This window comes from Diospyros lotus, chromosome 8, assembly GCF_014633365.1.
Source record: "Diospyros lotus cultivar Yz01 chromosome 8, ASM1463336v1, whole genome shotgun sequence".
In the NCBI taxonomy this organism is placed as follows: Eukaryota; Viridiplantae; Streptophyta; class Magnoliopsida; order Ericales; family Ebenaceae; genus Diospyros; species Diospyros lotus.
Genome location: NC_068345.1, coordinates 32,170,977 through 32,184,498, shown reverse-complemented (window position 1 = coordinate 32,184,498; position 13,522 = coordinate 32,170,977). Strand labels below are relative to the sequence as shown.

The following is a 13,522-nucleotide window of genomic DNA, read 5'->3' as shown; positions in this document are numbered from 1 at the left end:
AGTAAACTTTATACCATTGTTGATGGTTTGCGCAATGTACTGGAATGTTAAATATGTGATGCAGGTATGTGTGCGGTGCATCTTTCGACTTTTTGGTGTTTCCGAGTGTTTTTACTCTTGCTCCTTCCTCTCACCATTAATCCTGTTTGCGGCTCTTGGAAAAGTAATGGGTTTAGATGGAGTTATGGGAGATAATGTTTCCAAAGCAAATAAGGAACCGAGTAATCAACATTCTTTTGGAGAATCAGAATTGGAGCCTAATCCATGCAGAATTTGTCTAGGCATCTTACAATTTTCTTATTGTGATGACAAAGGGACAGTTGTAAAAAGGGTTTGTGCCAACGACTTTGCTGTATTAATTGCTGAAGTGGTAAAGCAAGAAGGCCATCAGATTGAAAATTTTTCTCTTGAAATCTCTATACCAACTACTGTCATGGAGAATGAACAAGCAGTTCGGTGGGTTTTTTTTTTTTTCATATGTATAATCTTCCTTTTGGATCATGTATATATATGTGGATATATATATTTATCTCCCCAAAAAGTTTACCAAGTTGACTTGAACTTAAGAACTGATAGCTGATAGTCTTGTTATTGAATGATTTGAGCGTGGTCTTAAATTTGGCTTGCTTCATTACTCGTATGCCTTTGGTGTTGTAACTTTTGTGTTTTTTCCTATTGTTTATATTAATTACTGTTTAAAAGAAAATTATATTTTAATGTTTGTTATATTAGTACTGTTAGTATTTCTTTAGAAATGAGGGCCATAATAGCCTTACAAAAGATATGGCCATGGATACAGATAGTTGGAGGGCTATACTTCATGTAGTCAAAATCCCACCTATTGGGATTAAAGCTTGTAATTTTTGTTGTACTACTAGTGTTAGCATTTATGATCTTTGCTCTGGCTTTCTTTAAGGTCTTTCTGTGATATTAATGTGTTACCCTATAACAAAGCATCTTCATCAATTCACCATCACTAAGTGCTCCTTATCCTAACTAAGTTAGGATTGGTGGCACGAGATTTATAAGGTCAATCGACTTCTAAAAGTCACATTGACAATACAAATCCATGCAATAGAATAATTTGGCAAAATTTTACGTTAGATGCCCTTCTTGACGCGACCCTCTAGCTAGGGAATGATAATATAACCATCTTCATATGGAAAAGCTTCATGAGATGATGGTGAAAATGAAGATAATTGATATGATTGTGTTCCATTACAAAGTTGATATTAAGAGATTAAGCAGTACACCGTGGAAACACGACACATGTAACAGAGAATAACTGGCCAAAGTTAATTTTTAAAAATTTCTTTTCAATTTTTATTTTTCAGGTTGTATATGAAAGGGAAGTATGATTCTGAATCTTGGTTAGAGAAGTTTCTTTCTGAACAAATTTCTGCCAAAGATTTCTTGAAGTTATCTGTTACAGCTCCCTTAGAAATATTATTGGTAATTTCAGATTCCCTTCGCTATTCTGCTGGTTTTGCTGTCTCATTTCATAATGTACAAATGCTGAAAGAGCCATGGAAAAAGCTCCTTATTTGGATTGCAATGAGTATGTATATCATTATCACAATTACATAATGGGGACTAAAAGATATATGTTCTTGGAACAAAATGAATTATTTTCTTTTTGTTGTTCTTTCTTTTATTTATTTATTTATTTTTTTGTAACAGGCTAACATTTTCATGTATTTGAGATAAGAGCATTGGATTTACTGAAGTCTTTTATCTCCCAGGTTGATTGATCATGAAAATTTGAAGTCTTGCAGGATACGAACTCTAGTCTTGGTAGCTCTTTTCGCATTCGTTTGACATATACCCACTCTGAGGAGTCAATAAAGGTTCAGTCTTTCACAGGGAAGAAAGAATGCAACAAGAGAAGGAAAATAGGCATGTTTATTTTATATATATGAACCCCATGTGATGTCATGGTATTATTTTAACCACTAACAATATATTTGACCAAGTTTTAAACTTTCTGAGCATGAATATTTGTAAATTAGTAGACCAGCCGCTGGATTTAGGTAAAATTAGGGAGTTCAGTGGACTAAAAATTCTCAAAATTTACTTTTTGTTGGAAGAACTGTCCATATATTCACACAAACAACTTCCCATGTGCCTGTCTGTATCCCATTCTCCTTTTGTCCTAGTGGATGGAGCCTTGTGCAATTGATTGTCCTTGTACTTCTTAATAGATACCTAAAAGAAGATCTTGGAATGCTTGTGCTTTGCCCATAGATGGAAATCCCATGAGTTGAAGATCAGTAAAGGGTCATTCATACCACCTGAGACGTTTACCATCCCATTAGTTGCTTGTATCTGTAGTTTCCTGTTAACATTTTATATGGAGGCAAACTGTTGGAAAGGGGTAAACCCACATGATCAAAACCTGAAAGATGACAAAAACCTTAAAGAAACAGCTAAGTAGCTAATCTGAATGGCTCATCAAGAAAATGAGCATAGGAGGGAAAAGGAGTAACAAAAACACCAAGCCTAGGATTGAATCCTCAAGGGTAAATGCTTCACCCCCCTCAAGTGCTCCACTATTCCTTTCACCAAATTTGCAAGGGTGGTTTCAGGTCAAAAGCTGACACATTTGACCTCCTTACATTTTCAGCTCAAAAAAACTGAAATCACCCTCGCGGTTTTAGCTCTGTTTTCAAAATCATCTTAGCAGTTTTTTTTTTTTTATTTTGGGAGGGTGGGGGGTGTTGTTTTGTCTGGACGACTCAATACTTCAACAAACTAGGTGAAGGATTGATTTGACTTGAAGTTTTAGTTGAAAATTAATTTTGTTTAGGTTTTATTTTGTCAATATTTCTAAAGATAGTTTTAAAGTTTGAAAAAACTCTTATGCTTGATTTGGATTGTTAAAACATAGGCAAGGAAAATCGTATCTTATTCTTAGCAAAGTAGGACTCAATATATACAGTTTTGGAGACAAACTACCCACTTCCTCAAAAGTAGGAACAACTATTCAATCACCTAATTTGAAACCAAACAAAAAGATAAGTACCATGACTCAGTCCACTACCAAATAAGACTAACTGAAAAACAACCAACAACTGAAAGATGAAACAATAATTCGAATAAACCTAATAAATTGAAAAAAAATACTCCTTTTCTCCTGACACTCCCCCTTAAGTTGATGAATGGATATCTTCCATTCCTAGATTGTTTGTCATCCTTTGAAAAATTGTTCCCGGAAGACCTTTAGTGAGTAAGTTTGCAAGATGATTTCTTGTAGGCACAAATGGTATAAAAATTAAACCACTTTCAAGCTTCTCTTTTATGAAATGCCTGTCAACTTCACATGTTTAGTACGATCATGTTGGACCAGATTACGTACAATATTAATAGTTGACTTATTATCACAATATAACTTCATAAGAGCCGTCCACTTGACACTTTCAAATCCTCTAGAATTATTTTTACCCATAACAACGCATAAATCTCAAGGGCCATTGACTTGAATTCAGCCTCTGCACTAGACCTTTTCACAACACTTTGCTTTTTACTCCTTGAAGTCATAATATTTCCCCCTAGGAATGTGCAATACTCGAATGTTGACCTCCTGTTAATTATTGACCCTGCATAGTCAGCATCCATATAGGTTTCAAGAGTTAGTTTCTGCCCTTTTTTGAACAAAATTCCCTTACATGGTGTACTCGTTAGGTAATGCAAAATTCAATGGACTGCTTGCAGGTGTACTTACTTAGGATTGTGCATGAATTGGCTAACAACCCCTATCGCATAAGTTATGTTTGGCCTAGTATGTGATAGATAAATGAGTCTTCTAACTAATCTTTGGTAGAGGCTGTTATCTGTTGCTACATCTTCTAGGCTATCACTCAGTTGATGGTTTAGGTTCAATAGGGGTTTCAGTTGGCCTGCATCCTAGCATACCTGTCTTGGTTAACAAATCAAGGTGTTGATATTAGGACTATCAAAACAAGATCAAACCGAAGAGAACTCCCACTCGAATCCTTATACACTCACGTATTAGAAACCAATCAAGTAATCAGACAAAAAACAGAATGAAAATTGAAATTACAGAAACATAAATCAAACTAGCAAGAGACGAGATTTATCCCGGTTCGGAATACCCTTTGGCAAACCTACATCCAACAATCAACACCCACACAAAATAGTCTTTTATTTAGATAAAATTGATCAATACATCAGCTTCTAACCCTTATCTATATCCCTGAGTACACACACCTCATTCTCTCAAGAATACACAAGGCTAAATACTAATCACTTAGCCTTTCTTTCTCAAGAACAAAATCAATACTCGATCATAGATGAAATAGAAACTCTCTCATTGGATTGTCTCTCGACTGCCTCCCATGCCCCCTTATTTATAGAAAGGGCGAACACCCCAATATAACTAACTATTATTGGGATATTACAATTAGGCCCCCCGAAATACTAAGTATATTACACTTGGTATTTTAAACCTAATTGATCTAATCTTCCAGCCGATGCATCTCCAATATTTTACTGATCTTCTATCGGACATATTTGAGGCAAACACAACACAAGGATATACTTATGTTGAGATATGAAAATCCCTTGCTGAGAGTGAGCCACTTTGATACGCAAATACTTTAGTTTGCTTATCTCTTTAATTTCAAACTCCTTTGTCAAACACTTCATTAGACTTTCCATTCCTTCTAAGTTATCTCCTGTCATTATAATGTCATCTATGTAGACCAAAAAAACAATTATATTTTTGAAAATAGAATGTCTTATGAATAGAGTATGATCCCCTTGGCTTTGCTTGTATCCCAAACTCAGCATGACTTTGGTAAATCTTCCAAACCATGCTCTTGGAGATTGCTTCAAATCATATAAAGCTTTATTTAACCTGCATACAACATCTTTTCTACTGTTGAACACAATTCTAGTGGTACTTCTATATAGATTTCTTCCTCTAGATCTCCATGTAAAAAGCATTTTTCACTTCAAATTGCTGTAATTTCCAACTAAAGTTAGCTACTAGAGAGAGCAATATCTTTATGGTATTCATTTTTTTTGCAATTGGAGTAAAGGTTTCAATACACCATAGGTTTGGGTATAGCCCTTGGCTTTATATCTTTCTAATGACCCATCTGAGTTGTATTTAATAGTAAATATCCACCTACACCCCATCGGTTTCTTCCTTTTAGGCAGCCTTACAAGATCCCATGTTCTATTCTTTTCAAGTGCCTGCATCTCTACCCTCATAGCATTTCTCCAATTCTTATTGCTTAATGCCTCATATATTGTTTTTGGTACGAGAATTGACCTTATGTTGGTGAGAAAAGCTTTATGACTAGGAGATAGATTTTTGTAGGACATAAATCGGTGCAGGGGGTGCTTTGTGCAAGCTCTAGTTCCTTTGCGAGTAGTAATAGGTAATTCACTATCACTTGAGTTAGATAGGTCAATAACAGGTTCAATTTCATTAGGAGAAGTGGAAGTAGAAGTGATTACCTCATTATGATCAATGTCAGGACCAGGTGTTGATTTGGATGCTTGAACAAGTGCTGAATGAGCAGCTGATCTCTTTCTTCTTGAGTATACTTGAAGCGGATAGTGCATAGGCTCCTAGATTGGACCCTTTTGTATTTGTTCTTGAGTCTTGGACTGAGTACTAGATGCAGGTTGTAAAGGTGCAACAATAGGTCATAAGTGTGGGATAGAGGGGGATAATGAGGATGGAAACTCAAGGAGAAATAGGTCTCTGTCCTTTTCCTTAGTTAGTAAGGTCTCCCCCTAAAGAGAATGCTGAGCAAAATACTGATTTTATTCAGCAAATATAACATCCACTAATACAAAGAAATTTTTAGTCGGTGCATGGAAACACTTATAACCATTTTGAGTAGGTGAATACCCCACAAAGATGCATTAGGATCAAGTTTTCCCCTGTGTTGAGAGTGTAAATGAATGAATGCTACACACCCAAATATTCTAAACATAAGACCATTAGAGACTGAAACCTGCAGAAAGAATTGAGACAACAATTGGAAGGGACTTTGGGAATTTAGATTTCTTAAAGACAGTCTGTTTAGAAGGTGAGTAGCAGTTAAAATGGCTTCCCCCAGTACTATTTTGGAACATTTCTTTGAAATATGAGAGCTTTAGTGATAGTAAGAGGTGTCCATTCTTTCTCTCAACCACCCCATTGTTGTGGGATATTAACACAAGAGGATTTATGGATTATGCCTCTTACTTGAAAATAGGAAGTAAGGAATTGATTGAAATAGTTCTTAGTATTATCAAACTGAATTCTTTTTATCTCAACATTGAATTGTGTTCTCACTATATTATAGAAAACTGGAAATATAGAACTCACTTCAGATTTGTTCTTTAATAGATAAACCAAGGTGACACGAGTACAATCATCAATAAAAGATACAAACCACCGAACCCTAGTGATGTTAGGAATAGGAGATGGATCCCATATGTCACTATGTATAAAAGCAAATGGAAAAGCACTTATTTTCATATTTGTTAAATAAGATAAATAAGGAGTATTAGTGTAATTAATTTTAAATACTTGTATGTATATATATACTCTTGTATTGTACACTTTTAGTGGAATATACACGTATTATTTTTATTCACATAACATGGTATCAGAGCCACAAACCCTAACCCAACCCTAGACCCAGTCGTTGTTGCCTCTGATTGCTGTCGTTACCACCGTCACCGCTGCCGTCCAGATCCACCCATCCAGATCGCGGCCGTCTCTCAGATCATGGTTCTCTGTCTCTCAGATCCGCCCAGATTGCGGCCATCCAGATCCGCCCACCCAGATCGCCAGCTGCCTAGATCCGCCCACTGATTCGGCGACTCCAACCATCGTTGTTCTAGATCCGGTGACTCCAGCCACCGTTTGCTTCTAGATCCGACGACTCTAGCCACCATTTGCATCCAGATTCGGCAACTCTAGCCACCGTTTGCGTCCAGATCCGGCGACTCTAGCCACCATTTGCATCCAGATCCGACAACTCTAGCCACCGTTCGTGCCTAGATCTGGCCGCCGTTGTTCCAGATCTAGCAACTCTCAGCTTTGTGCGCTCCCTCCGATATTCTTTTTGGTTCACGTCTGCTTCAGATTAGACAACAGATTTGGTTCCAATTTGCTGTGTTCATCCAATCTGTTTCAGATCTATTTAGTTCAGATCTAACCCACCACTCTAGATCTAGACCTAGTCAGCTAGAACAGTTGTATCATGTCTTCATCTACATCCACAAGCCTTTCCACCACGTCCACAACTGTGTCCATTCCCCATTTTTCGAATACATCAGTTATTACTACAGAGAAATTGAATGGCCAAAATTACTCGGCTTGGTCATATGTGGTTGAAATTTGGTTTCTTGGACATGGCCTTGAGGCTCATTTATCAACGACCATCTCATCTATTCCCGCGGAAAATCAATCTCTTTGGCGACAGGTGGATGCACAGTTACTTAGTTTGCTATGGCAAACTATTGCACCGACTTTGATGCCTATATTTCGACCTCTTCGTGAGTGTAGTGCACTATGGAGTCGAGCTCGTGAGTTGTATACGAGTGATATCACTCGTATTTATGATGTGATTGGTGCTTTGTTTAATCTACGACAGGTTGATTTGGATATGACCACATATTTGGGTACACTCCAAGCTTCTATTATCGATTTTAACGAGTTAATGCCCTTTGATCTAGATATTAAGAAACAACAGCAACAATGTGATCAAATGTTTACTGTCATCTGCCTTCATGGAATTCGACTAGAGCTTGAATCCATTAAGACATAGATTCTCAGCAGTGCTTCTCTTCCTCCTTTGACAGAGGTATTTGCCAGACTACTTCGAGCCTCTTCTATTACTGTTGATCGTGGCGCGTCTGTACTTGGAGATCACTCCTCCCTTATTACTACCCCGACTGATCGTGGTCGTCGGGGTGGTGGTCGTCCTCGGCCCTAGTGCTCCTATTGTAATCGTCTTGGTCACACTAGAGAGACTTGCTATTGCCTACATGGTCGTCCAACTCAGGCAGCCAGTACTACTAACATGGTTGTTGGTGTTTCGGAGGGTCAGACATCTATCACACCCAGTGATTCCTCACTAGTGACTATTTCCGAGGGGGAGTATGTTCAGTTCCTTCAATTCCGGGCAACACAACAGGCTACTTCACCTGTCATGTCCCTTGCTAACACCGGTAACCCTACTGCCTACTTTACTAAGTCCTCTTCTTCTCTTGGCCCATGGATTTTCGACTCTGGTGCCACTAATCACATGTTTGGTAATCACTCTCTCTTGTCCCATATTCAAAATCTATAGTCTATACCTCATGTTACATTCACTGATGGCTCTCAAGCCTCAGTTACGGGTATTGGCACATCATCCCCTCTTCCTACTTTAACATTGTCATCTGTTTTCCATTTACCACAATGTTCATTTAATTTGCTCTCTGTCAGTTAACTCACTCGTAATCTTAATTGCTCTATAACCTTTTTGTCTGATTCTGTTCTTATGTAGGATCGGAGGATTGGACGGACAATTGGCACAGGGCTTGAGTCTCATGGCCTCTACTATCTGTCTTTCCCTGCTTCCTTAGTGGCGTGCACGACGACTACTTCCCCACTATAGGTCCATTGTTGGTTGGGGCACCCATCTCTTCCCAATCTCAAGAAGATGGTTCCTAGTCTCTCTAGTATTTCTTCCTTAGAGTGTGAGTCTTGTTAACTTGGGAAACATTGTCGTAGTTCTTTCCCAAGTAGGGTCAATAAACATGTTAGTTTTCCTTTTTCAGTAGTCCATTCAAATGTATGGGGTCCCAATCATGTCAGTTCAAAAGACGGTTTTCTTTATTTTGTAACATTTATTGATGATTTCTCTCGAACTACATGGCTATATTTAATGAAAATGCGTTCAGAATTATTTTCAGCCTTCACTTCATTTTGTGCTGAAATTAGAACTCAGTTTAATTTGCCTATCCATGTTCTTCGTAGTGATAATGCTCTTGAATATTTGTCTCTCTCATTTCGATCTTATATGGCTTCCGATGGGATTCTTCACCAAATTTCGTGTCATGGAACCTCACAACAAAATAGGGTGGCTAAAACGCAAGAATCGTCATTTAATTGAGGCAGCCAGCATGCTTCTTCTTAATATGCATGTTCCACTTTCATACTGGGGTGATGTTGTTTTAACTGTATGTTACTTAATTAACCGAATGCCATCTTCTGTTCTTAATGACCAGATTCCTCATTCTGTTCTTTTTCCTCGGGTTGACTTATATTTTCTTCCCCTTTGTATCTTTGGGAGTACTTGCTTTATTCACCATCTTGTCCTAGGTTGTGATAAGCTATCTGCTCGTTCTGTCAAATGTGTTTTTTTGGGTTATTCTCGCCTTCAGAAGGGGTATCGTTGCTACTCTCCTCAATAACTTTATATTTTATTTCAGCAGATGTTACATTCTTTAGGTCATCTCCTTATTTCCTTTCTTCGTTCGAGGTCTCCGAGTCCATGTCTGTTGGCTTACCTTTGTCTGTTCCTTTTCTTGACCTTTCATCATCTCCATCTCCACCGCCCTTTGCCTCTCGCCTTGATTGCCCCGATCTTCAGGTCTATTAACGGCGTTCACAACTTATGGCCCAGCCAGCACCTCCTGTCTTCGCTAGTTTGAGGGAGTCGTCTCCTGACTCATCCTCTGTGTCGATTAGTTCTCCCTCCTTCAGTCCATCGTCTCTGACTTCTGATCTTGACTTACCTATTGCTCTTTGTAAAGGTACTCGTCATTGCATCACTTTTCATCCCATTTCACATTTTGTTAGCTATGATTCTTTGTCCCTTGGATATTGTACTTTTGTTTCTTCTTTATCTTCTGTTTCTTCCTAAATCTGTTCTCCAAGCTCTTTCCCATCCAGGGTGGCAGGGCTATTATGGTTGAAGAAATGTCTGCCTTACATTCCATCGGGACTTAGGACTTGGTAACTCTTCCTAAGGGTAAGTCTACTGTTGGTTGTCACTGGGTTTACACTGTTAAAATTGGCCCTGATGGCCGGATTGATCATCTTAAGGCTCGCCTTGTTGCCAAAGGATACACTCAGGTTTTTGGTCTTGATTATGGCAATACATTTTCTCCTGTTGCTAAGATCTCTTATGTTCGCCTTTTCTTGTCCCTTACTGCTATGTTTCACTGGCCTCTTCATCAACTGGACATAAAAAATGTCTTCTTTCATGGCGATTTACAAGAAGAGGTGTATATGGAGCAACCTCTTGGCTTTATTGCTTAGGGGGAGTTTGGGCTAGTGTGTCGCCTTCGAAAATCTTTATACGGTTTAAAATAATCTCCTTGAGCTTGGTTTGATCGATTCTGTTCAGCTGTTTTTGAGTTTGGGTTAACTCAGAGTGAAGCTGATCATTCTGTTTTTTATCGCTCTTAGTCTGACCGCCACACCCTTCTAGTGGTATATGTTGATCATATAGTACTTACAATGAATGATGATGTTGGTATCACTGAATTGAATTGAAGGCACATCTTCAACAATAGTTTCAGACTAAGGATTTGAGTCATTTGAAATATTTTTTGAGTATTGAGGTAGTTCGGTCAAAGCAAGGCATTTATATTTCTCAAAGGAAGTACGCCTTGGATATGTTAGAGGCGACAGGATTGCTTGGATGTAAGTCCACAGATACCCCTATGGATCCAAATATCAGGCTGTTACCGAGACAGGAGGAGCTTCTTTCTGATCTTGGATGCTACTGTCGACTAGTTGGGAAACTTAATTATCTCACAGTCACGCATCCTGATATTTCATTTGCTGTGAGTATGGTAAGTCAGTTCTTGGATTCACCTTGTGACAATCACTGGGATACAGTGATTCGTATTCTTCAGTATATTAAGGCTGTCCCCGATCGGGGTTTATTATATCAAAATTATGGGCACAGTCAGATTGTGGGATATACGGATGTTGATTGGGCAGGATCACCTAGTGATAGACGATCCACATCTGGATATTGTGTATTTGTGGGTGGAAACCTAGTCTCTTAGAAAAGTAATAAGCAAACTATTGTCGCCAGATCCAGTGCCGAAGTTGAATATAGGGCAATGGCCGTAATAACATGTGAGCTAGTGTGGTTGAAACAATTAATTGAGGAGTTAGGAGTTACGCAAGTTAAGTCTATGTAATTGATTTGTGACAACCAGACTGCAATGCATATTGCTTCTAATCCTGTGTTTCATGAGAGAACCAAACATATTGAAATTGATTGCTACTTTGTTAGAGAAAATGTGCTCTCTACGGATATAGTTACAACATATGTGGGTTCGAACAATCAATTGGCTGATTTACTCACCAAGTTGCTTAGAGGTTTTTGTGTGAATTATATTTGTACCAAGCTAGGCATGCTTAATATATATGCTCTAGTTTGAGGGGGAGTGTTAAATAAGATAAATAAGGGATATTATGGTAATTAATTTTAAATACTCGTATGTATATATATACTTTGTATTGTACACTTTTAGTGGAATATACACATACTATTTTTATTCACATAACAATATTAATTGGAAATGATGTTCTCATATGTTTTGCAAGTTCACATATGTCACACTAAAAGTCTTCTCCAACTAACCCTTTGAACAATAAAGGATACATCATTCTAAGAACATTAAAAGATGGATGGCCAAAATGTAGGTGTTGTAACCAAATCCTTTCTTTACGTGACTGCGAGGACTCAGATATAAAAGATATTGGGGAGAACTTAGTTGTCCTGTTCTCCTATCCACTTTGTTCCTCAAGATAGTAGAGACCTTTTTTCTCTCTAGCCAATCATCCTCCTCGTGTCTTGTTTTTGGATTTCACAATAAGAGGGATGAAAAATCACCTTACAATTAGAATATGTGGTGAGTTTTAGGATTGAAACAAGATTAGTAAACAACTTAGGTACATGCAGGGCATTTTTTAATATAAGAGATTTATTGATGTAAATATCTCCTTAACCTGCTATCGTAGTTGTTGTACCATCAGCTATAGTTATTGTTTTGTTGCTAGGACAAGGGATATATGAAATAAACTTTTGGGAAGAACAAGTCATATGATTTGTGGCCCTTGAATCAATGATCCAGGCACATGAGAGAGTAGTATTTGAGGCATTTAGCGCATAAGAGAAGGAAGAAATACCTGAAAAAGTTAAGGTATAGGTACCTGATCTAGTCGATTTCTCTAGGGACCCAAGTAATTGTTTCAATTTTGTAATTTCTTCCTTGTTGAACTTAGTTGTTAATGATTTTGAAGAATCTACTTCCTCAAATTGCTGAGTGTTTGCCACATATGCTTGCTCCCGCCTTTTCTGCTTGCTTGATGCCCCTTTGTTCTCAACTTGTGGTTTTCCATGTAACTTTCAACATTTGCTTATAAGCTTCTTACAATATGTACACCATAATAGATCATTGTTCGACCAACACTTACTTGGTGTTCTTTTAGCCTTACCCCTTTGTTGCTCAGAATCGGAATGCTGTAGGGGCATTCTTCTTGTCATTAGAGCTGAATTATCCGTCGTAGGAGTCTCAAGCATAACTCCTCTCCTTCCTTCCTCAGCACGAACAATGGCTAAGTCTTATTTAGGGACAAGTCTTCTTTCCCAAGTATCTGTACCCTCACTGCATCAAACTCAATGTTTAAATTAGCAATAAATTCATAAATCCTGTCTTTTTTAACAAACCTTTTTAGAAGAGCTGCATTCTCGCTACAGGTCATCTTGATACACTGATAGTGATCCATCTTCTGCCACAAAGTTTGTAGAAGATTGGAGTATTCAGTGATTGATTGGTTTCCTTGCTTTGTACTTGAGATTTTTGTTTTAATCTCATAAATCTAGGCTGCATCTCGAACTTTAGAGTAAGTCTGTTTGACAACATCCCAAATTTCTTAAGCTATATTTAAGAACATAACAGTATCACTTATCTCTGGAAGCATTAAATTCCATAGCCGAGACATTACCATAGAGTCTTCTTCATCCCCAGCCTGGCAGCCTCAAATATAGGATCCTTTTTTTTTAGGTCCAGTGCTGAGCAAATGGCTCAGCTTGCCTCTTTCTTTCAAGAATGTACGAACCAATTGAGACCACTTCAGATAATTCTTACCATTTACCTATAGGCTGCTTGGATGTTTTGTAATTCTCCTGTTGGAGTAGTACTTTTGTTTTCTTTGCTGACGGTTGTTGTAACTAGTGCTTCAGATGCACCACTAGAGTTTGTTGCGGTAGACATGGTTTCTAGGTGGATCACTCTTTGATCTCTCCGGTCAAAAATTGGGGTAGGATTTGAGCTTACAGTCATACATGGTTGTTGGGCTTAAGATCACGAAGGATGGTAATATCGATTTCCAAGAAATAAGCTGCCTACAGCTCTGATACCGTGTTAAGACTTAGGCAAGGAAAATCGTATCTTATTCTCAGCAAAGTAGGACTCAATATATACAGTTTGAGAGACAAACTACCCACTTCCTCAGAAATAAGACCCTACAGTGGTTAGG

General features: G+C 38.0%; 1 protein-coding gene and 1 long non-coding RNA gene across 8 annotated transcripts in view; one reads left to right on the top strand and one right to left on the bottom strand.

Annotated features, from left to right (window-relative positions):
• LOC127808451 (uncharacterized) overlaps positions 1-13,522 on the top strand; it is a 64,968-nt gene that overhangs the window by 1,363 nt on the left and 50,083 nt on the right. For 6 of the 7 annotated variants that reach the window (XM_052346995.1, XM_052346994.1, XM_052346993.1 and 3 more), the window contains exons 2-4: positions 65-456; positions 1,335-1,558; positions 1,768-1,896. In XM_052346995.1, coding sequence (XP_052202955.1) covers positions 65-456; positions 1,335-1,558; positions 1,768-1,896 — 745 coding nt within the window. The remainder of the gene's footprint in view (positions 1-64; positions 457-1,334; positions 1,559-1,767; positions 1,897-13,522) is intronic. The other variant, XM_052346996.1, reaches the window with a different exon arrangement.
• On the bottom strand, positions 2,157-13,408 carry LOC127808452 (uncharacterized). The gene is made up of 3 exons (XR_008024945.1): positions 12,989-13,408; positions 12,194-12,892; positions 2,157-2,291 (listed from the first exon to the last, which is right to left on the bottom strand). It is a non-coding gene; the product is annotated as an uncharacterized LOC127808452 (long non-coding RNA).